Source organism: Scyliorhinus torazame, chromosome 11, assembly GCF_047496885.1.
Source record: "Scyliorhinus torazame isolate Kashiwa2021f chromosome 11, sScyTor2.1, whole genome shotgun sequence".
NCBI classification, from domain to species: Eukaryota; Metazoa; Chordata; class Chondrichthyes; order Carcharhiniformes; family Scyliorhinidae; genus Scyliorhinus; species Scyliorhinus torazame.
This window is the reverse complement of record NC_092717.1, coordinates 252,770,384-252,791,273: the sequence shown is the minus strand read 5'-3', so window position 1 is coordinate 252,791,273 and position 20,890 is coordinate 252,770,384. Positions and strand designations below refer to the sequence as shown.

The 20,890-nt window shown below is 51.2% G+C and overlaps 1 protein-coding gene across 2 annotated transcripts in view; it reads right to left on the bottom strand.

Annotated features, from left to right (window-relative positions):
• agap3 (ArfGAP with GTPase domain, ankyrin repeat and PH domain 3) overlaps positions 1–20,890 on the bottom strand; it is a 1,400,505-nt gene that overhangs the window by 816,479 nt on the left and 563,136 nt on the right. For both annotated transcript variants that reach the window (XM_072468572.1, XM_072468571.1), the window contains exons 6-7: positions 19,297–19,431; positions 3,924–4,051 (exon numbers count right to left, since the gene is read on the bottom strand). In XM_072468572.1, coding sequence (XP_072324673.1) covers positions 3,924–4,051; positions 19,297–19,431 — 263 coding nt within the window. The remainder of the gene's footprint in view (positions 1–3,923; positions 4,052–19,296; positions 19,432–20,890) is intronic.

Below are 20,890 nucleotides of genomic sequence, written 5' to 3'. Positions count from 1 at the left end.
ACAATACCCAAACAGTACAGATAGCACTCACACCCAACACAGTCCCAAACAGTAGTTAGCACTCACACCCAACACAATACCCAAACAGTAGTTAGCACTCACACCCAACACAATACCCAAACAGTAGTTACACTCACACCCAATACAATACCCAAACAGTACAGATAGCACTCACACCCAACACAGTCCCAAACAGTAAAGTTAGCACTCACACCCAACACAATACCCAAACAGTACAGTTAGCACTCACACCCAACACAATACCCAAACAGTAGTTAGCAGTCACACCCAACACAATACCCAAACAGTTCAGTTAGCTCTCACACCCAACACAATACCCAAACAGTACAGTTAGCACTCACACCCAACACAATACCCAAACAGTAGTTACACTCACACCCAATACAATACCCAAACAGTACAGATAGCACTCACACCCAACACAGTCCCAAACAGTAGTTAGCACTCACACCCAACACAATACCCAAACAGTAGTTAGCACTCACACCCAACACAATACCCAAACAGTAGTTACACTCACACCCAACACAATACCCAAACAGTACAGATAGCACTCACACCCAACACAGTCCCAAACAGTAGTTAGCACTCACACCCAACACAATACCCAAACAGTACAGTTAGCACTCACACCCAACACAGTCCCAAACAGTAGTTAGCACTCACACCCAACACAATACCCAAACAGTACAGTTAGCACTCACACCCAACACAATACCCAAACAGTACAGTTAGCACTCACACCCAACACAGTCCCAAACAGTAGTTAGCACTCACACCCAACACAATACCCAAACAGTACAGTTAGCACTCACACCCAGCACAGTACCCAAACAGTACAGTCAGCACTCTCACCCAACTCTATACACAAACCCTGCAGTTAGCACTCACACCCAACACAATAGCCAAATTTCATTTCTGCTCTTTCCTCGGAGATGGGCATCTCTGGCAAGACCAGTATTTGTTCCCTAATCATAATTGCACAGGACAGGCTGGCGGTGAGATACCATCTTGAACTCTGAACCGTGGGGTCTGCCTACACCCACATGGTTAGACACTTTTCTGCACTGTTTTTTCCCACGGTGTGCCAAGGGCGGCGTGGTGGCACAGTGATTAGTACTGATGCCGCACAGCACCAGGGACCCGGGCGTGGTGGCACCGTGATTAGTACTGATGCCGCACAGCACCAGGGACCCGGGCGTGGTGGCACAGTGATTAGTACTGATGCCGCACAGCACCAGGGACCCGGGCGTGGTGGCACAGTGATTAGTACTGATGCCTCACAGCACCAGGGACCCGGGCGTGGTGGCACAGTGATTAGTACTGATGCCTCACAGCACCAGGGACCCGGGCATGGTGGCACAGTGATTAGTACTGATGCCGCACAGCACCAGGGACCCGGGCATGGTGGCACAGTGATTAGTACTGATGCCGCACAGCACCAGGGACCCGGGCGTGGTGGCACAGTGATTAGTACTGATGCCGCACAGCACTAGGGACCCGGGCGTGGTGGCACAGTGATTAGTACTGATGCCGCACAGCACCAGGGACCCGGGCGTGGTGGCACAGTGATTAGTACTGATGCCGCACAGCACCAGGGACCAGGGCATGGTGGCACAATGATTAGTACTGATGCCGCACAGCACCAGGGACCCGGGCGTCGTGGCACAGTGATTAGTACTGATGCCTCACAGCACTAGGGACCCGGGCATGGTGGCACAGTGATTAGTACTGATGCCTCACAGCACCAGGGACCCGGGCGTGGTGGCACAGTGATTAGTACTGATGCCGCACAGCACCAGGGACCCGGGCGTGGTGGCACAGTGATTAGTACTGATGCCTCACAGCACCAGGGACCCGGGCGTGGTGGCACAGTGATTAGTACTGATGCCTCACAGCACTAGGGACCCGGGCGTGGTGGCACAGTGATTAGTACTGATGCCGCACAGCACTAGGGACCCGGGCGTGGTGGCACAGTGATTAGTACTGATGCCTCACAGCACCAGGGACCCGGGCGTGGTGGCACTGTGATTAGTACTGATGCCGCACAGCACCAGGGACCCGGGCGTGGTGGCACAGTGATTAGTACTGATGCCGCACAGCACTAGGGACCCGGGCGTGGTGGCACAGTGATTAGTACTGATGCCGCACAGCACTAGGGACCCGGGCATGGTGGCACAGTGATTAGTACTGATGCCTCACAGCACCAGGGACCCGGGCGTGGTGGCACAGTGATTAGTACTGATGCCGCACAGCACCAGGGACCCGGGCGTGGTGGCACAGTGATTAGTACTGATGCCGCACAGCACTAGGGACCCGGGCATGGTGGCACAGTGATTAGTACTGATGCCGCACAGCACCAGGGACCCGGGCATGGTGGCACAGTGATTAGTACTGATGCCTCACAGCACCAGGGACCCGGGCATGGTGGCACAGTGATTAGTACTGATGCCGCACAGCACCAGGGACCCGGGCGTGGTGGCACAGTGATGAGGACTGATGCCGCACAGCACCAGGGACCCGGGCGTGGTGGCACAGTGATTAGTACTGATGCCGCACAGCTCTAGGGACCCGGGCATGGTGGCACAGTGATTAGTACTGATGCCGCACAGCACTAGGGACCCGGGCGTGGTGGCACAGTGATTAGTACTGATGCCTCACAGCACCAGGGACCCGGGCATGGTGGCACAGTGATTAGTACTGATGCCGCACAGCACTAGTGACCCGGGCGTGGTGGCACAGTGATTAGTACTGATGCCTCACAGCACTAGGGACCCGGGCATGGTGGCACAGTGATTAGTACTGATGCCTCACAGCACTAGGGACCCGGGCATGGTGGCACAGTGATTAGTACTGATGCCTCACAGCACCAGGGACCCGGGCATGGTGGCACAGTGATTAGTACTGATGCCTCACAGCACTAGTGACCCGGGCGTGGTGGCACAGTGATTAGTACTGATGCCGCACAGCACCAGGGACCCGGGCATGGTGGCACAGTGATTAGTACTGATGCCGCACAGCACCAGGGACCCGGGCGTGGTGGCACAGTGATTAGTACTGATGCCTCACAGCACCATGGACCCGGGCGTGGTGGCACAGTGATTAGTACTGATGCCGCACAGCACCAGGGACCCGGGCGTGGTGGCACAGTGATTAGTACTGATGCCTCACAGCACCAGGGACCCGGGTTCAACTCCAGCCTTGGACCACTGTCTGTGTGGAGTTTGCACGTTCTCCCCGTGTCTGCGTTGGTTTTCTCCAAAGATGATCAGGTTAGGTGGATTAGCCGTGATAAATTGCTCCTTCATGTCCAATTGTTCGGTAGGGTTTTAGGGATAATGCGGGGGATTTGCCCGAGGTAGGGTGGTCTTTCGGAGCGTCGGTGCAAGCACTGTCGGAGTTCTATGGCACAACTGAGTAAGTCGCATAGCCATTTCAGAGGGGGGATTAGAGTCAACCACATTGCTGTGGGTCTGGAGTCACATGTAGGCCAGACCGGGTAAGGACGGCAGATTTCCTTCCCTGGAGGACATTAGTGAACCAGATGGGTTTTTACGACAATCGATGATTATTCATAGAAATAGCACAGTCCAGCACAGTACAGGCCCTTCAGCCCACGATGTTGTGCCGACCATTTATCCTAATCTAAGATCAGCCTAACCTACACCCCTTCAATTTACTGCTGTCCATGTGCCTGTCCAAGAGTCGCTTAAATGTCCCGAATGACTCTGACTCCACCACCACTGCTGGCAATGGTCACCGTTCCTGAGATTAGCTTTCAATTAATGTTTCTTTTTTAAAATTAATTGAATTTGAATTTGGGATTTGAACCTGCGTCTCCCTGGCCCAGTAACAAAGCCACAAAACCAGCAACTGCCCCTAGTTCTGTTCAGACAGCTCACCTGGTTGATGTGTACTGACGGGATGGAGGCGTTGGGTACAGAGGAATGGCTGGGGGAGTTTGGCAATGACTTGCAGGGTCCAATCGATAGCTGCTGCTTCTTCCGCAATGCCACAATCTTCTGAGCCACTAAATGAGTGAACAGCAGGTAGGGTTAGCATTTCCGACTGAGCTAATCGTGATCTACAGAAATCCTGTACATCTCCTTTTCCACTAAAGGCGCTGACTCTCCCTCAGCAAAGTTTCAACACTTCCAGGTTCTTCTCCCAAGTGACCACTTTCTCCGAGTGAGCAGTGACATCTACTGTCAGCAGCCTATTCACCTGCAGCAGCATCACCATCGAGCCCAATGTTCTCCTCACCCCTCCCCAGAATAGACCATTCCAGTTGCAACTTTGTTGCAGTGGGTTGGAGAGGAGAGGTAGCTACACACAAACCAGATTATATAAATGGTGCAGTGGCAAACAGGGCAGCTTCTGTCAAATCCAAATGATCTGAGCAGTTTCTGTTCCTCTGCTGCACTACCACAGTGAACCAGCAAGGGGTGCCAGCCAGACCTGTGACTTCAGATGGACCAACACCACCACCTGCAGACAGCTCAGCAGTACTGCAGCCATGCCAGCCACATGGTAAAATGGTACCTGTTAGAATTCACATATCATCAATACAGGTTCAAAACAATCAACTGCCCAAACAGCTTCAGCGTCATGTGAATGGAAAGGAAAAGAACAGGTAAGACTGAGAATCAGGCAGCTGAATGTTGGAGGAGCCTCTTTGCCTTTATTCAGCAGGTCGAGGTTTCTTACTGCCTGTGGGAAGAGTGGAAAGTCAGCAGGGTGGACGGACAAGCTGACCATGGCGACGTGCTGCATGAGGCCATTCAAGTGGGGTAGTGGAAAGGAATGTGGTAGTGATAGAGGACAGTATACCTAGTGGGGGTAGATGAAATGAAATGAAAATCGCTTATTGTCACAAGTAGGGTTCAATGAAGTTACTGTGAAAAGCCCCTAATCGCCACATTCCGGCGCCTGTTCGGGGAGGCTGGTACGGGAATTGAACCGTGCTGCTGGCCTGCCTTGGTCTGCTTTCAAAGCCAGCGATTTAGCCCTGTGCTAAACAGCCCCTACTGTTCCGAAGGCTGTGTTTCCTGCTCAACGCCTGCTTCAGGACAGCTCCACACAATTGGGGAAGAAACTGGGGTGGAGGAAGGGGGGGAAGATCCGTGGTTATGATTCACGTTGGAATTTAAGAAGAGTTTGAGGAGTTTGGTGTAAAATTAAAATGGATCCAAGGTCAGCACAGTAGCACAGTGGTTAGCACTGCTGCTTCACAGCTCCAGGGTCCCAGGTTCGATTCCGGCTTGGGTCACTGTCTGTGCGGAGTCTGCACATCCTCCTCGTGTGTGCGTGGGTTTCCTCCGGGTGCTCCGGTTTCCTCCCACAGTCCAAAGATGTGCAGGTTAGGTGGATTGGCCATGCTAAATTGCCCTTATTGACCAAAAAGGTCAGGTGGGGTTATTGGGTTTCGGGGATAGGGTGGAAGTGAGGGCTTAAGTGGGTCGGTGCAGACTCGATGGGCTGAATGGCCTCCTGCACTGTATGTTCTATGTTCAATGTGGGTCCACATACAGACCAATTTCGGAGTCGATTTCGGCGGGAGAATCAGCTGGTGAGTCAGTTTCAGCGGGAGCATTGCGGAAGTGGCTGCTGGGAGGTAAGTCTGTCCTTTAAAAGCACTTGTCTTTGCAGGGGCAGGCCAGTCGATTTCGGCGGGAGTGGAGCTGGCTGGTTAGTCAATTTCAGCAGGAGCTGAGAATTTTTCTTTTTTTTAAATTAGTTTTTTAGGCGGGAACAGGAAGTCGACCCGCAGACGTCTGGGAAGACCCTCACCAATAAATTCTGGTGGAGAGGAAACCCGAGACACTACACGTGTAGTGTCTCCCACCCGCCCTCCCCCTCTAACCTAATAATAAAACCCATTGGTCTGAGGTAAGTACCATATTTTATTATATTATTATTTTTTTTTTAATAAAAATTAAATTTAGCTGTTAGCCAGATCTTGGTAGAAAGTAAGAGGAATGGCAGGGAAGGGAGTGCAATGTTCCTCCTGCAGGATGTTTGAGGTGAGGGATGCAGTTAGTGTCCCTGCTGATTTTACCTGCAGGAAGTGCTGCCATCTCCAGCTCCTCCAAGGCCGAGTTAGGGAACTGGAGCTGGAGTTGGAAGAACTTCGGATCATTCGGGAGGCAGAAGGGGTCATAGATAGCAGCTTCAGGGAATTAGTTACACCAAAGATTGGAGATAGGTGGGTAACTGTAAGAGGGACTGGGAAAAAGCAGTCAGTGCAGGGATCCCCTGCGGTCGTTCCCCTGAGAAACAAGTATACCGCTTTGGATACTTGTGGGGGGGGGGACTTACCAGGGGTAAGCCATGGGGTACGGGCCTCTGGCACGGGGTCTGTCCCTGTTGCTCAGAAGGGAAGGGGGGAGAGGAGCAGAGCATTAGTAATTGGGGACTCTATAGTCAGGGGCACAGATAGGAGATTTTGTGGGAGCGTGAGAGACTCACGTTTGGTATGTTGCCTCCCAGGTGCAAGGGTACGTGATGTCTCGGATCGTGTTTTCCGGGTCCTTAGGGGGGAGGGGGAGCAGCCCCAAGTCGTGGTCCACATTGGCACTAACGACATAGGTAGGAAAGGGGACAAGGATGTCAGGCAGGCTTTCAGGGAGCTAGGATGGAAGTTCAGAACTAGAACAAACAGAGTTGTTATCTCTGGGTTGTTGCCCGTGCCACGTGATAGTGAGATGAGGAATAGGGAGAGAGAGCATTTAAACATGTGGCTACAGGGATGGTGCAGGCGGGAGGGATTCAGATTTCTGGATAACTGGGGCTCTTTCTGGGGAAGGTGGGACCTCTACAGACAGGATGGTCTACATCTGAACCTGAGGGGCACAAATATCCTGGGGGGGAGATTTGTTAGTGCTCTTTGGGGGGGTTTAAACTAATGCAGCAGGGGCATGGGAACCTGGATTGTAGTTTTAGGGTAAGGGAGAATGAGAGTATAGAGGTCAGGAGCACAGATTTGACGTCGCAGGAGGGGGCCAGTGTTCAGGTAGGTGGTTTGAAGTGTGTCTACTTCAATGCCAGGAGTATACGAAACAAGGTAGGGGAACTGGCAGCATGGGTTGGTACCTGGGACATCGATGTTGTGGCCATTTCGGAGACATGGATAGAGCAGGGACAGGAATGGATGTTGCAGGTTCCGTCCGGGGTTTAGGTGTTTTAGTAAGCTCAGAGAAGGAGGCAAAAGAGGGGGAGGTGTGGCGCTGCTAGTCAAGAGCAGTATTACGGTGACGGAGAGGATGCTAGATGGGGACTCTTCTTCCGAGGTAGTATGGGCTGAAGTTAGAAACAGGAAAGGAGAGGTCACCCTGTTGGGAGTTTTTTATCGGCCTCCTAATAGTTCTAGGGATGTAGAGGAAAGGATGGCGAAGATGATTCTGGATATGAGCGAAAGTAACAGGGTAGTTATTATGGGAGACTTTAACTTTCCAAATATTGACTGGAAAAGATATAGTTCGAGTACAATAGATGGGTCGTTTTTTGTACAGTGTGTGCAGGAGGGTTTCCTGAAACAATATGTTGACAGGCCAACAAGAGGAGAGGCCACGTTGGATTTGGTTTTGGGTAATGAACCAGGCCAGGTGTTGGATTTGGAGGTAGGAGAGCACTTTGGGGACAGTGACCACAATTCGGTGACGTTTACGTTAATGATGGAAAGGGGTAAGTATACACCGCAGGGCAAGAGTTATAGCTGGGGGAAGGGCAATTATGATGCCATTAGACGTGACTTGGGGGGGATAAGGTGGAGAAGTAGGCTGCAAGTGTTGGGCACACTGGATAAGTGGGGCTTGTTCAAGGATCAGCTACTGCGTGTTCTTGATAAGTATGTACCAGTCAGACAGGGAGGAAGGAGTCGAGCGAGGGAACCGTGGTTTACCAAGGAAGTGGAATCTCTTGTTAAGAGGAAGAAGGAGGCCTTTGTGAAGATGAAGTGTGAAGTTTCGGTTGGGGCGATGGATAGTTACAAGGTAGCGAGGAAGGATCTAAAGAGAGAGCTAAGACGAGCAAGGAGGGGACATGAGAAGTATTTGGCAGGAAGGATCAAGGAAAACCCAAAAGCTTTCTATAGCTATGTCAGGAATAAGCGAATGACTAGGGAAAGAGTAGGACCAGTCAAGGACAGGGATGGGAAATTGTGTGTGGAGACTGAAGAGATAGGCGAGATACTAAATGAATATTTTTCGTCAGTATTCACTCAGGAAAAAGATAATGTTGTGGAGGAGAATGCTGAGCCCCAGGCTAATACAATAGATGGCATTGAGGTACGTAGGGAAGAGGTGTTGGCAATTCTGGACAGGCTGAAAATAGATAAGTCCCCGGGACCTGATGGGATTTATCCTAGGATTCTCTGGGAGGCCAGGGAAGAGATTGCTGGACCTTTGTCTTTGATTTTTATGTCATCATTGGCTACAGGAATAGTGCCAGAGGACTGGAGGACAGCAAATGTGGTCCCTTTGTTCAAAAAGGGGAGCAGAGACAACCCCGGCAACTATAGACCGGTGAGCCTCACGTCTGTAGTGGGTAAAGTCTTGGAGGGGATTATAAGAGACAAGATTTATAATCATCTAGATAGGAATAATATGATCAGGGATAGTCAGCATGGCTTTGTGAAGGGTAGGTCATGCCTCACAAACCTTATTGAGTTCTTTGAGAAGGTGACTGAACAGGTAGACGAGGGTAGAGCAGTTGATGTGGTGTATATGGATTTCAGCAAAGCGTTTGATAAGGTTCCCCACGGTAGGCTATTGCAAAACATACGGAGGCTGGGGATTGAGGGTGCTTTAGAGATGTGGATCAGAAATTGGCGAGCTGAAAGAAGACAGAGGGTGGTGGTTGATGGGAAATGTTCAGAATGGAGTACAGTCACAAGTGGAGTACCACAAGGATCTGTTCTGGGGCCGTTGCTGTTTGTCATTTTTATCAATGACCTAGAGGAAGGCGCAGAAGGGTGGGTGAGTAAATTTGCAGACGATACTAAAGTCGGTGGTGTTGTCGATAGTGTGGAAGGATGTAGCAGGTTACAGAGGGATATAGATAAGCTGCAGAGCTGGGCTGAGAGGTGGCAAATGGAGTTTAATGTAGAGAAGTGTGAGGTGATTCACTTTGGAAGGAATAACAGGAATGCGGAATATTTGGCTAATGGTAAAGTTCTTGAAAGTGTGGATGAGCAGAGGGATCGAGGTGTCCATGTACATAGATCCCTGAAAGTTGCCACCCAGGTTGATAGGGTTGTGAAGAAGGCCTATGGAGTGTTGGCCTTTATTGGTAGAGGGATTGAGTTCCGGAGTCGGGAGGTCATGTTGCAGCTGTACAGAACTCTGGTACGGCCGCATTTGGAGTATTGCGTACAGTTCTGGTCACCGCATTATAGGAAGGACGTGGAGGCTTTGGAGCGGGGGCAGAGGAGATTTACCAGGATGTTGCCTGGTATGGAGGGAATATCTTATGAGGAAAGGCTGATGGACTTGAGGTTGTTTTCGTTGGAGAGAAGAAGGTTAAGAGGAGACTTAATAGAGGCATACAAAATGATCAGGGGGTTGGACAGGGTGGACAGTGAGAGCCTTCTCCCGCGAATGGATGTGGCTGGCACGAGGGGACATAACTTTAAACTGAGGGGTAATAGATATAGGACAGAGGTCAGAGGTAGGTTCTTTACGCAAAGAGTAGTGAGGCCGTGGAATGCCCTACCTGCTACAGTAGTGAACTCGCCAACATTGAGGGCATTTAAAAGTTTATTGGATAAACATATGGATGATAATGGCATAGTGTAGGTTAGATGGCTTTTGTTTCGGTGCAACATCGTAGGCCGAAGGGCCTGTACTGCGCTGTATTGTTCTATGTTCTATGTTCAATCTCCCTATTCCATGTTGATGCCAAATTGCTGGCCAAAATCCTGGCCTCAAGGATAGTGGACTGAGTCCCAGGGGTGATAGGGGAAGACCAGACAGGGTTTGTTAAGGGTAGGCAGTTAACGGCCAATGGTGGTGGGGGGGGGGGGCTCGCCGGTGCTGCAGAGGGGGGGGGAGGGGGCTGAAGGCAGGTACCCTCGCCTTTGGCTTGTTAATAGCCCAGAGACAAGTTCTACTTGAGTGGAGAAATCCCACTCCGCCCCGTCCCTCAGCTTGGTTTGGAGACTTCCTGTCATTCTTACATTTGGAGAAGGTTAACTTCACCATTAGAGGGTCGGTAGAAAGGTTCTATCTTTAATGGCAGCCATTAATTTCCTATTTTAAGTATCTATTCACCGTCAGCTGTTAGTTTAGTTTTGGGAGGTTAAATTAATTTGTGCTTTTGATTGCTTGTGTTATTTGAGATTGTAACTTGAGTTAATTGTTTTATATTATTTTATTTTGATAAAGTTTTTAATAAATATATTTTTTTGAGAAAGATTGGGATGTGAACACTCCAACAGCTTCTCGAAAACACTTTGGCTGAAAGATTTGACTTTGAACAGAGCAGGAGCTTTTGCCAAATGCTGGCAAGATAAACAGTAGTTTGACACAGGACAGAATCTACAATCTCTCTGTGTCTTTGAGTCTCTGTGTGTGTCTCTCTCTCTCTCCATACATCTCACACTACCAGAAGGTTGTGGATGCTTTGGAGTGAGTACAGAAACGGTTTACTAGGATGTTGCCTGGTATGGAGGGCATTAGCTATGAGGAGAGGTTAGATAAACTCGGTCTGTTCTCACTGGAAGGATGGAGGTTGAGAGACGACTTGATAGATGTCTACATGATTATGAGTGGCCTGGACAGAGTGGATAGTCAGATGCTCTTTCCTAGGGTAGGAGAGTCAAGCACGAGGGGACATAGGTTTAAAGTGCGTGGGGAAAAGTTTAGAACAGATGTGCGAGGCATGTTTTTCACACAGAGGGTGGTAAATATCTGGAACGTGCTGCCTGGGGAGGTGGTGGGAGCAGGTACAATAGCGACATTTAAGGGACATCTAGACAAATATATGAATAGGGTGGGAATGGAAGGATACGGACTCCGTAAGTGCAGACGGTTTTAGTTTAGGCAGGTACCATGGTCGGCACAGGTTTGGACGGTCGTAGCGCCTGTTCCGGTGCTGTATTGTTCTTTGTTTTTATTCCTGTGTCTGCTAACTGTATTTAAAAGTGGATTTAGACCTGACACAGGTTTGTTTAATTGGAGATAAAAAGATAGCAGTGAAGAGGGAAAATGTTTCATTTCATTGTTAAGCATTGTTTAATTGGTAATTGTCAGCTATTTTCTTTATGATGCTAAAGTTAGTTTCATACTGTGTTCGTAATAAAGTTTGTTTTAATATATCATATCCTTATTTGTGGGTGGAATCTCTCCTGGAGCGAAGTATCCTTTCCTCACAGTCGTACAAATGAAATTGAACATTGGGGTTTCTGTCCAGTATCCGAGCAGCTGTTGGACTCTGGTCCGGGATCGGAATACTTGAGAATAACGGTGAGAATTTTAAGATCAAAGGTTTCTTGACTGTAGGTCAATGAGCAGATGGGTGATGGGGGAACGAGACTCGTTGCGAGTTAAGACAGGCTCAGCAGTTTTTGATGGCCCCAAGGTTAGGGTGAGTAGAATATGGGACCAGCCAGGAGTGCATTGGAATAGCCAAGTCTAAAGGTAGCAAGGGCATGAATGAGGGTTTGAACATCAAATGAACTGACACAGAGCAAAGTCAAATAATGTTACAGAGGTGGAAATAAACGGTCTTGTGGACGGCACGGTCACGCAGTGGTTAGCACTGTTGCTTCACAGCGCGAGGGATCTGGCTTCCCAGCGTGGGTCACTGTCTGTGCGGAGTCTGCACGTTCTCCCCGTGTCTGCGTGGGTTTCCTCCGGGTGCTCCGGTTTCCTCCCACAGCCCAAAATGTGCAGGTTAAGTGGATGGACCATGCTAAATTGCCCTTGGTGTCCACAAAAGGTTAGGTGAGGTTACTGAGTTACAGGTGGAGGTGGGCTTGAGTAGGGAGCTCTTTCCAAGGGCCAGTGCAGACTCGATGGGCCGAATGACCACCTTCTGCCCTGTAAATTCTATGAAAGGTCAAAACTCATCTCCAAATCAAATGAGACCAAGTCGCTAAAGAATGGAGTTTGAGGGCAGCACGGCGGCGCAGTGGTTAGCACTGCTGCCTCACAGCGCCGAGGTCCCGGGTTCGATCCCGGCTCTGGGTCACTGTCCGTGTGGAGTTTGCACATTCTCCCCGTGTCTGTGTGGGTTTCACCCCCACAACCCAAAGATGTGCAGGGTAGGTGGATTGGCCACGCTAAATTGCCCTTTAATTGGAAAAAATGAATTGGGTACACAAAATTTATTGGAGAAAAAAAGAATGAAGTTTGGAGCAGGGACTGAAAACAATGACTTCAGGCTTTCCAATATTCTCTGGTTTACTGGTAATGGTTTTAACGGGGACTAGGGCATCCGAGGTACCATTGAGGGTATGGTTGAGCAAATCAGCAACTGCAGATGGAGTTTAATTTGGATAAATGTGAGGTGATGCATTTTGGCAGATCGAATCAGGCCAGGACCTACTCAGTTAATGGGAGGGAGTTGGGGAGAGTTACAGAACAAAGAGATCTAGGGGTACAGGTTCATAGCTCCTTGAAGGTGGAGTCGCAGGTGGACAGGGTGGTGAAGAAGGCATTCGGCATGCTTGGTTTCATTGGTCTGAACATTCAATACAGGAGTTGGGACGTCTTGTTGAAGTTGTACAAGACATTGGTACGGCCACACTTGGAATACTGTGTGCAGTTCTGGTCACCCTATTATAGAAAGGATATTGTCAAACTAGAAAGAGTGCAGAAAAAGATTTACGAGGATGCTACCGGGACTTGATGGTTTGAGTTATAAGGAGAGGCTGGATAGGCTGGGACTTTTTTCCCTGGAGCGTAGGAGGCTTAGGGGTGATCTTATAGAGGTCTATAAAATAATGAGGAGCATCTATAAGGTAGATAGTTAACATCTTTTCCCAGTTCCGGTTGCGGCTATGCCTAGGTAGGTCGCACGGTCGGCAGCTCCCGCCGAGAACGGACATTTGGGCCCTTTTACGGAGCTCCAGCGGCACTTGGACGACGATTCCCGGTGTGGGAAGGAAACAGCGAGCGTCCCCCAGCGCTGTATGGAGTGGACCAGGAGTGGAGCGGTCAAAAAAGCGGCTTTAGAGAAGAGAAGAACGGGTGCGAAAAAGCAAGATGGCTGCTGGCGGGGATCAGGCAGCGTGGGCCCAGTGGTCACGGGAGCAGCAGACATTTTTGAGAAGCTGCTTTACAGAGTTAAAGGCAGAGATATTGGCCCCTATGAAGGCGTCGATTGAGAGGTTGGTGGAGACCCAGAAGATGCAGGGGACGGCGATCAAGGAGGTGCAGAGAAGGCCTCTGATAACGAGGATGAGAATTTGGGCCTGGCGGTGAAAGTGGACGCACGAGGCGCTGCACAAAAGATGGCAGGAGAAGCTGGAAGATCTGGTGAATAGGTCAAGGAGGCAGAACCTGCGGATTCTGGGTCTCCCTGAAGGCGTGGAGGGGTCGGATGCTGGGGCGGATGTGACCACGATGCTGGGTACGCTGATGGGTGCAGGGGCTTTCCCATGGCCCCTGGAGCTGGATGGGGCGCACAGAGTCCTGGCAAGGAGGCCGAGGGCGAACGAGCCGCCGAGAGCTATGGTGGTAAGGTTCCACCGCTTCACCGACAGGGAGAGTGTCCTGCGATGGGCGAAGGAGAGGAGCAGCAAGTGGGAGAACACCGAGATCCGGATCTATCAGGACTGGAGTGCAGAGCTGGCCAAGAGGCGTGCGGGATTCCAGCGGGCCAAGGCAGTCCTCCACAGCAAAGGGGTGAAGTTCGGGCTGTTACAACCGGCGAGGCGGTGGGTTACATATCAGGACCGGCACCACTATTTCGACACGCCGGACGAGGCGTGGACTTTTATCAAGAATGAGAAGCTGGACTCGAGCTAATGGACTGCAGTATGTTGTGGGGGGTGGTGGTGGGGGGGGGGAGGTTATGTTGTTTTTTTTCCCCCGTGTTCTCTTTTGTTTCTGTAGCCCCCTTTGCCCTAGGCCCTCGTGGTTCTGGGCTGGGGTCACAGTTGGGGAAGAGATGCGTCACAGGTGATGGGGTCGGACCAGACAGTGAGAGCAGTTTATTTGCTCAACGTTGGGGGTAGCATCCGAAATTTGTTTGTTTGAGAGAGTTGTGTTTTTTCTCTGTACACACGGGATGTAGGGCGGGGGGGGGGGCACTCTCTTTGAAATGAAATGAAATGAAATGAAAATCGCTTATTGTCACAAGTAGGCTTCAAATGAAGTTACTGTGAAAAGCCCCTAGTCGCCACATTCCGGCGCCTGTTCGGGGAGGCTGTTACGGGAATTGAACCGTGCTGCTGGCCTGCCTTGGTCTGCTTTCAAAGCCAGCGGTTTAGCCCTGTGCTAAACAGCCCCTGCACTTTACCTCACTTAGGGTGGGTAGGTTCGAGACCCGTAGATGGAGCCAATAGGGGGATTGGAGGTAGAGGCAGGAGCGGCCGGGGTCAGCATGAGTCAGTGTGACTTGCGGGAGTGCAGAGGGGGAAGGGGAGTTAAGCGAATGCTTGACTGGGTGGGGGGGGTTGAGGGGGGTCAGGGCTGGGATGCTGCTTGCTGACTGGAGTGGAATCAATTTTCGGAGTAAAGGGGAGAGTCGGGACGGGGAACCTCCGGCTGGGGGGCTGGAGTGTGCGGGAGGCGCGGGCACGTGGCTGGCCTAAAAAAGATGGCTAGTCAGCGGGGGGGGGGGGGAACCAGGCTGATCACGTGGAACGTGAGAGGCCTGAATGGACCGGTCAAGAGGGCCCGTGTGTTTTCGCACTTAAGGGGGTTAAAGGCAGACGTAGCCATGCTACAAGAAACGCATCTGAAGGTCGTGGATCAAACCAGGCTGAGGAAGCGATGGGTGGGGCAGGTTTTCCACTGAGGGCTGGATGCGAAGACCAGGGGGGTCGCAATCTTGGTGAGCAAGCGGGTGACATTTGAGGCGGGGGGTATTGTGGCGGATAAAGGGGGTAGATATATCATGGTGAGTGGCAAGCTGCAGGGGGCCCGGGTGGTGTGAGTGAATGTGTATGCTCCGAACTGGGACAATGCAGGGTTCATGAAGCGAATGCTGAGTAAGATTCCGGACTTGGAGTCAAACAGTTTGGTAATGTGGGGGGGGGTGGACTTCAATACGGTCCCAGACCCGGCACTGGACCGGTCTCGGTCTAGATCGGGTAAGAGGCCGGCAGCGGCCGAGGTCCTGAGGGCGTTCATGGACCAGATGGGGGGAGTGGATCCGTGGAGATTTGCCAGGCCAAGGGCGAAGGAGTTTTCTTTCTTCTCCCATGTGCACAAGGCGTATTCGCGGATAGACTTTTCGTGGTAAGTAGGGCGCTAATCCCGAGAATGGAGGGGGTGGAGTATTCGGCCATTGCGATCTCGGACCATGCCCCACACTGGGTGGAGTTGGGGCTGGGGGCGGAGAGAGGCCAACGCCCTCTGTGGAGAATGGACGTGGGACTACTGGCGGATGAGGAGGTCTGTGGGCAGATTCGGCGGTGTATCCAAAGCTATGTGGAGACCAATGATACTGGGGGGGTTTCGGTGAGTGTGGTCTGGGAGGCGCTGAAGGCAGTTATCAGAGGGGAGCTAATTTCAGTTAGGGCCCACAGGGAGAAAAGGGAGAGGATGGAGAGGGAGAGGTTGGTGGGGGAGATACTTAGGGTGGACAGGAGGTATGCGGAATCCCCCGAGGAGGGGTTGTTAAAGGAGCGCCGGAGTCTGCAGGCAGAGTTTGACCTGCTTACCACGGGGAAGGCGGAGGCTCGGTTGAGGAAGGTACAAGGAGCGGTGTATGAGTATGGGGAGAAGGCAAGCAGGATGCTGGCACATCAACTGCGGAAGAGAGAGGCGGCTAGGGAGATTGGGAGAATTAGGGATGGGGGGGGGGGGGGGGGGGCACAGTGCTGAGCCCAGTCCGGCAAGGATCAACGAGGTCTTCAAGGACTTTTATAGTAAACTGTATGAGTCAGAACCCCCGATTGAGATGGAGGAATTGGTTAAGGGGTTGGAGGGTATGCAGTCGGGCAAGGCCCCGGGACCGGATGGATATCCCGTAGAATTTTACAGGAAATTCTCAGAGCTGTTGGGTCCGGTATTGTTGATAACTTTTAACGAGGCTAAGGAAAAGGGAACCCTTCCCCCGACGATGTCGCAGGCTCTGATTTCGCTCATCCTTAAGCGAGATAGGCACCCGTTGCAATGTGGCTCCTAAAGGCCGATTTTGATCCTTAATGTAGATGCCAAACTGTTTGCCAAGATCTTGGCCACTAGGATTGAGGACTGTGTCCTGGGAGTGATCAATGAGGTTCAGACGGGGTTTGTGAAGGGCAGGCAGTTGGACACGAATTTGCGGAGGCTCCTGAATGTGATCATGATGCCCTCGGAAGGAGGGGATGCAGAAGTGGTGGCGGCAATGGACGCGGAGAAAGCCTTCGATTGGGTGGAGTGGGAGTACCTGTGGGAAGTGTTAGGTAGATTTGGATTTGGCGAGGAATTCATAGGGTGGGTTAAATTGCTGTATCAGGCTCCTGTAGCGAGTGTGTCCATAAGACCATAAGACATAGGAGCGGAAGTAAAGCCATTCGGCCCATCGAGTCCACTCCACCATCCAATCATGGCTGATTTCAACTCCATTTACCCGCTCTCTCTCCATAGCCCTTAATTCCTCGAGAAATCAAGAATTTATCAACTTCTGTCTTAAAGACACTCAACGTCCCGGCCTCCACCACCCTCTGTGGCAATGAATGTCGACAAACCGGCTGCGGTCGGAGTACTTTAGGCTACATTGAGGAACGAGGCAGGGGTGCCCCCTGTCCCCCCTGCTGTTTGCCCTGGCAATCGAGCCGCTGGCCATGGCGTTGAGGGAGTCTAGAAACTGGAGGGGGCTAGTTCGGGGGGAGGGAGGAGCATCGTGTTTCACTGTATGCGGATGACCTGCTCCTGTACATTGTGGATCCGGTGGAGGGGATGGGGAGGTCCTGCAGATCCTTAGAGATTTCAAGGGACTTGTCGGGGTATAAGCTGAATGTCGGGAAAAGCGAGTTTTTTGTCATACATGCGAGGGGCCAGGAAAAGAGACTGGGAGAGCTCCCGCTTAAGATGGTGGAGAGGAGCTTTCGCTATTTGGGCATTCAGGTGGCTAAGAGTTGGGATGCCCTGCACAAGCTCAATTTCGCGCGGCTGGTGGATCAGATGGAGGAGGACCTTAAGAGGTGGGACATGCTGCCGCTTTCCCTGGCGGGCAGGGTGCAATCCGTGAAGATGACGGTCCTCCCCAGGTTCTTGTTCGTCTTCCAGTGTCTTCCCATCCTCACCCCCAAGTCCTTTTTCAAGCAGGTAAACAGGATTATTACGGGGTTTGTGTGGGAAACAAGACCACGTGTTAAGAGACTGAGCGCAGTCAGGGTGGGGGTGGGCTGGCGCTGCCGAACCTCTGCAGCTATTATTGGGCAGCGAATATATCCATAATTCGGAAGTGGGTAGTAGAGGGAGGGGGGAGGGCGGCATGGAAGCGGCTGGAGGCGGCATCTTGCAGAGATACTAGCCTGGGGGCATTGATAACGGCTCCGCCTCCGCTGCCGCTCCCGCCGACACGGTACACCACAAGCCCGGTGGTGATGGCGGCACTGAGGATCTGGGGTCAGTGGAGACGGCACAGGGGGGAGGTCGGGGCCTCAGTCTGGACCCCGATACGGAACAATCACAGGTTTGTTCCAGGTAGAATAGACGGGGGGTTCCTAAGCTGGCACAGAGCGGGTATCAAAAGGATGGGGGACTTGTTTATTGACAGGACTTTTGCTAGTCTGAGGGCGCTGGAGGAGAAATTTGGGTTGCCCCCAGGGAATACCTTTAGGTACCTGCAGGTCCGGGCTTTTGTGAAAAAGCAGGTGGAGGAATTTCCGCTGCTACCGGCCTGGAGGATACAGGACAGGGTGGTCTCGGGCATGTAGGTAGGGGACGGAAAGGTATCGAACATGTACCAGGAGCTGCAGGAGGCGGAGGAGGCCTCGGTGGAGGAGCTGAAGGGCAGTGGGAGGAGGAGCTGGGTGAGGAGCTAGATGAGGGCCTGTGGGCTGACGCCCTGGGCAGGGTCAATTCCTCCTCATTTTGCGCCAGGCTCAGCCTGATTCAGTTTAAGGTGGTGCACCGGGCGCATATGACAGTGGCGAGAATGAGTATGTTCTTTGGGGTGGAGGACAGGTGTGTGAGGTGTTCAGGGAGCCCAGTAAACCATGTCCGTATGTTCTGGGCATGCCCAGCACTTACAGAATTTTGGAAAGGCTTTGCAAAGGCTATGTCCAAGGTGTTGGACACTTGGGTAAAGCCGAGCTGGGGGATAGCGATATTGGGGGTGTCAGACGATGCGGGAGTGCAGGAGTCGAAAGAGGCCGGAGTTCTGGCCTTTGCCTCCCTGGTAGCCCGGAGACGGCTCTTGTTAATGTGGAGGGACGTACAACCCCCAAGTGTGGAGGCTTGGGTCAGTGACGTGGCGGGATTTCTCAGGTTGGAGAGAATAAAGTTTGCCTTGCGAGGGTCCTTGCAGGGGTTCTCCAGGCGGTGGCAACCGTTCCTTGACTTTCTCGCGGAACGTTAAGTGGAGGTCAGCAGCAGCAGCAAACTGGGGGGGGGGGTAGGGGTGGTGGATAGATTTCACTGGTAAAGGGCAGATATCCCACCTTGTTTTGTTAAGTTGTTAATTCGCTTTTCGCTTTTTAAAATTATTATTATGTTTTTGTTGCTTTCTTTCTGTCGTGGTTTGTAAAATTTTGTAAAAATTTTGAATAAAAACAAATTAAAAAAAAAACATATTTTCCCAAATGTAGGGGAGTCGAAAACTAGAGGGCATAGGTTTAAGGTGAGAGGGGAGAGATACAAAAGGGTCCAGAGGGGCAATTTTTTCACATAGGGTGGTGAGCATCTGGAATGGGTTGCCAGAGGCAGTGACAGAGGCGAACAATTTTGTCTTTGAAAAAGCATTTTGACAGTTATATGGATAAGAGAGGGATATGGGTTAAATGTGTGCAATTGGGACGAGCTTAGCGATAGAAACTGGGCGGCATGGACAGGTCGGGCCGAAGGGCCTGTTTCCATGCTGTAAACATCTATGACTCTATGGAGAAGCTGTCTGAATTGCTGCTCCTGGGAATTAAACTTGTGCTGTAAAACGGCAGACAGAAGGTGACATTACCATCCTGGAAAACCCGTTCTACATTCAGTCCATATGTGGCACACGTCTCGTAGTATGTGCATCGCTTCAAGTCATTCGATAACTTCCGGGCCCGAGCATCATCGATAACCCGAGGGTTCGTTGCACTGATTGCATCTAATAAATGGATGAACTACAGGTGGTTAATAAACGGTCACAGATGAATATATTACCACAGATATAGAATCATAGAATGGTTACAGCACAGGAGGCAGCCATTGTGTTTACACCAGCTCTATGTAGGAGCCGCCATCACACTCAGGGAGCACATTCCTGATCCTAACTAGCTGCCATGTGGAAAAGACTTTCCTCATCTTGCTGTTGGATCTTTAGGTCATCACTTTAAATTTGTGTTGTCTAGTCCTCGATCTTTCTACCAATGGGAACAGTTTCTGCTTATCCACTCTGTCCAGCCCCCTCATGACTTTGAGAAATTCTAGCAAATCTCCCCTCAACTTTCTCTGATCTGAGGACAGTTCCGACTTCTCCAATCTATCCACGTCACTGAAGCTCCTCATTCCTGGGATCATTCTCATAAATCCTCTGTGCACCCTCACTAAAGAGGTACCCAGAATTGCACACAGTACTCCAGCTGAGCTAAAGCTGTGTTTTAAACAGGTTTATCATGTCAAGTTCTTCTAGTTATATCGCTGCTTATAAAGCACAGGATTCTATTCCCCAATCACTTAACCTGCGCTGCCACCTTCATTAATTTGTACATCCAGGTATATACCTCCAGGTCCCTCTGCTCCGCTCTATGTCCTGCCTACTAAAATCATCACGTTCACACTTCTCTACATGAAGTCTCTTCTTTCTAATTCTTGGTGCCCAACCCTCTACCAAGTTAGATTAAACTCTCCTAACAGCGCTAGCATATTGCCTGTGGGGACCTTGGCCTGTACAGATTCAAACTCCCCCAGAACCGGATGCAATGTCCCAGGAATCAAAAGCTCTCCAGCCACACCTCTATCCTCCTTTATCTATACTTAATGCAATCGGAGTAATCTGGACATTATTATCTTTGAGGTCTGACATGCTACTCTCCTTCCTAGCTCCCTAAACTCTTTTTTTTAAATGTAAAGACCCAATTCTTTTTCTCTTCCAATTAAGGGGCAGATTAGCGTGGCCAATCCACGTACCCTGCACATCTTTGGGTGGTGGGTGTGAGACCCATACAGACACGGGGAGAATGTGCAAACAAGGGGAGTCTTGACAAATATATGAATAGGATGGGATTAGAGGGATACGATCCCTGGAAGGGTAGGGGGTTTTAGTTCAGACGGGCAGCATGGTCGGCACGGGCTTGGAAGGCCGAAGGGCCTGTTCCTGTGCTGTACTTTTCTTTGCCCTTTGTTCCACACGGACAGTGACCCAGGGCCGGAATCAAACCCGGGTCCTCAGTGCCGCAGGGCAGCAGTTATAACCACTGCTGCCACCGTGATGCCCCTGTCCTCACCGCCATGAGGCAGCAGTGCTAACCACTGTGCCACCATGCTGCCCCTGTCCTCGCCACCATGAGGCAGCAGTGCTAACCACTGTGCCACCGTGCCATCCTGGTCCTCGATGCCATGAGGCA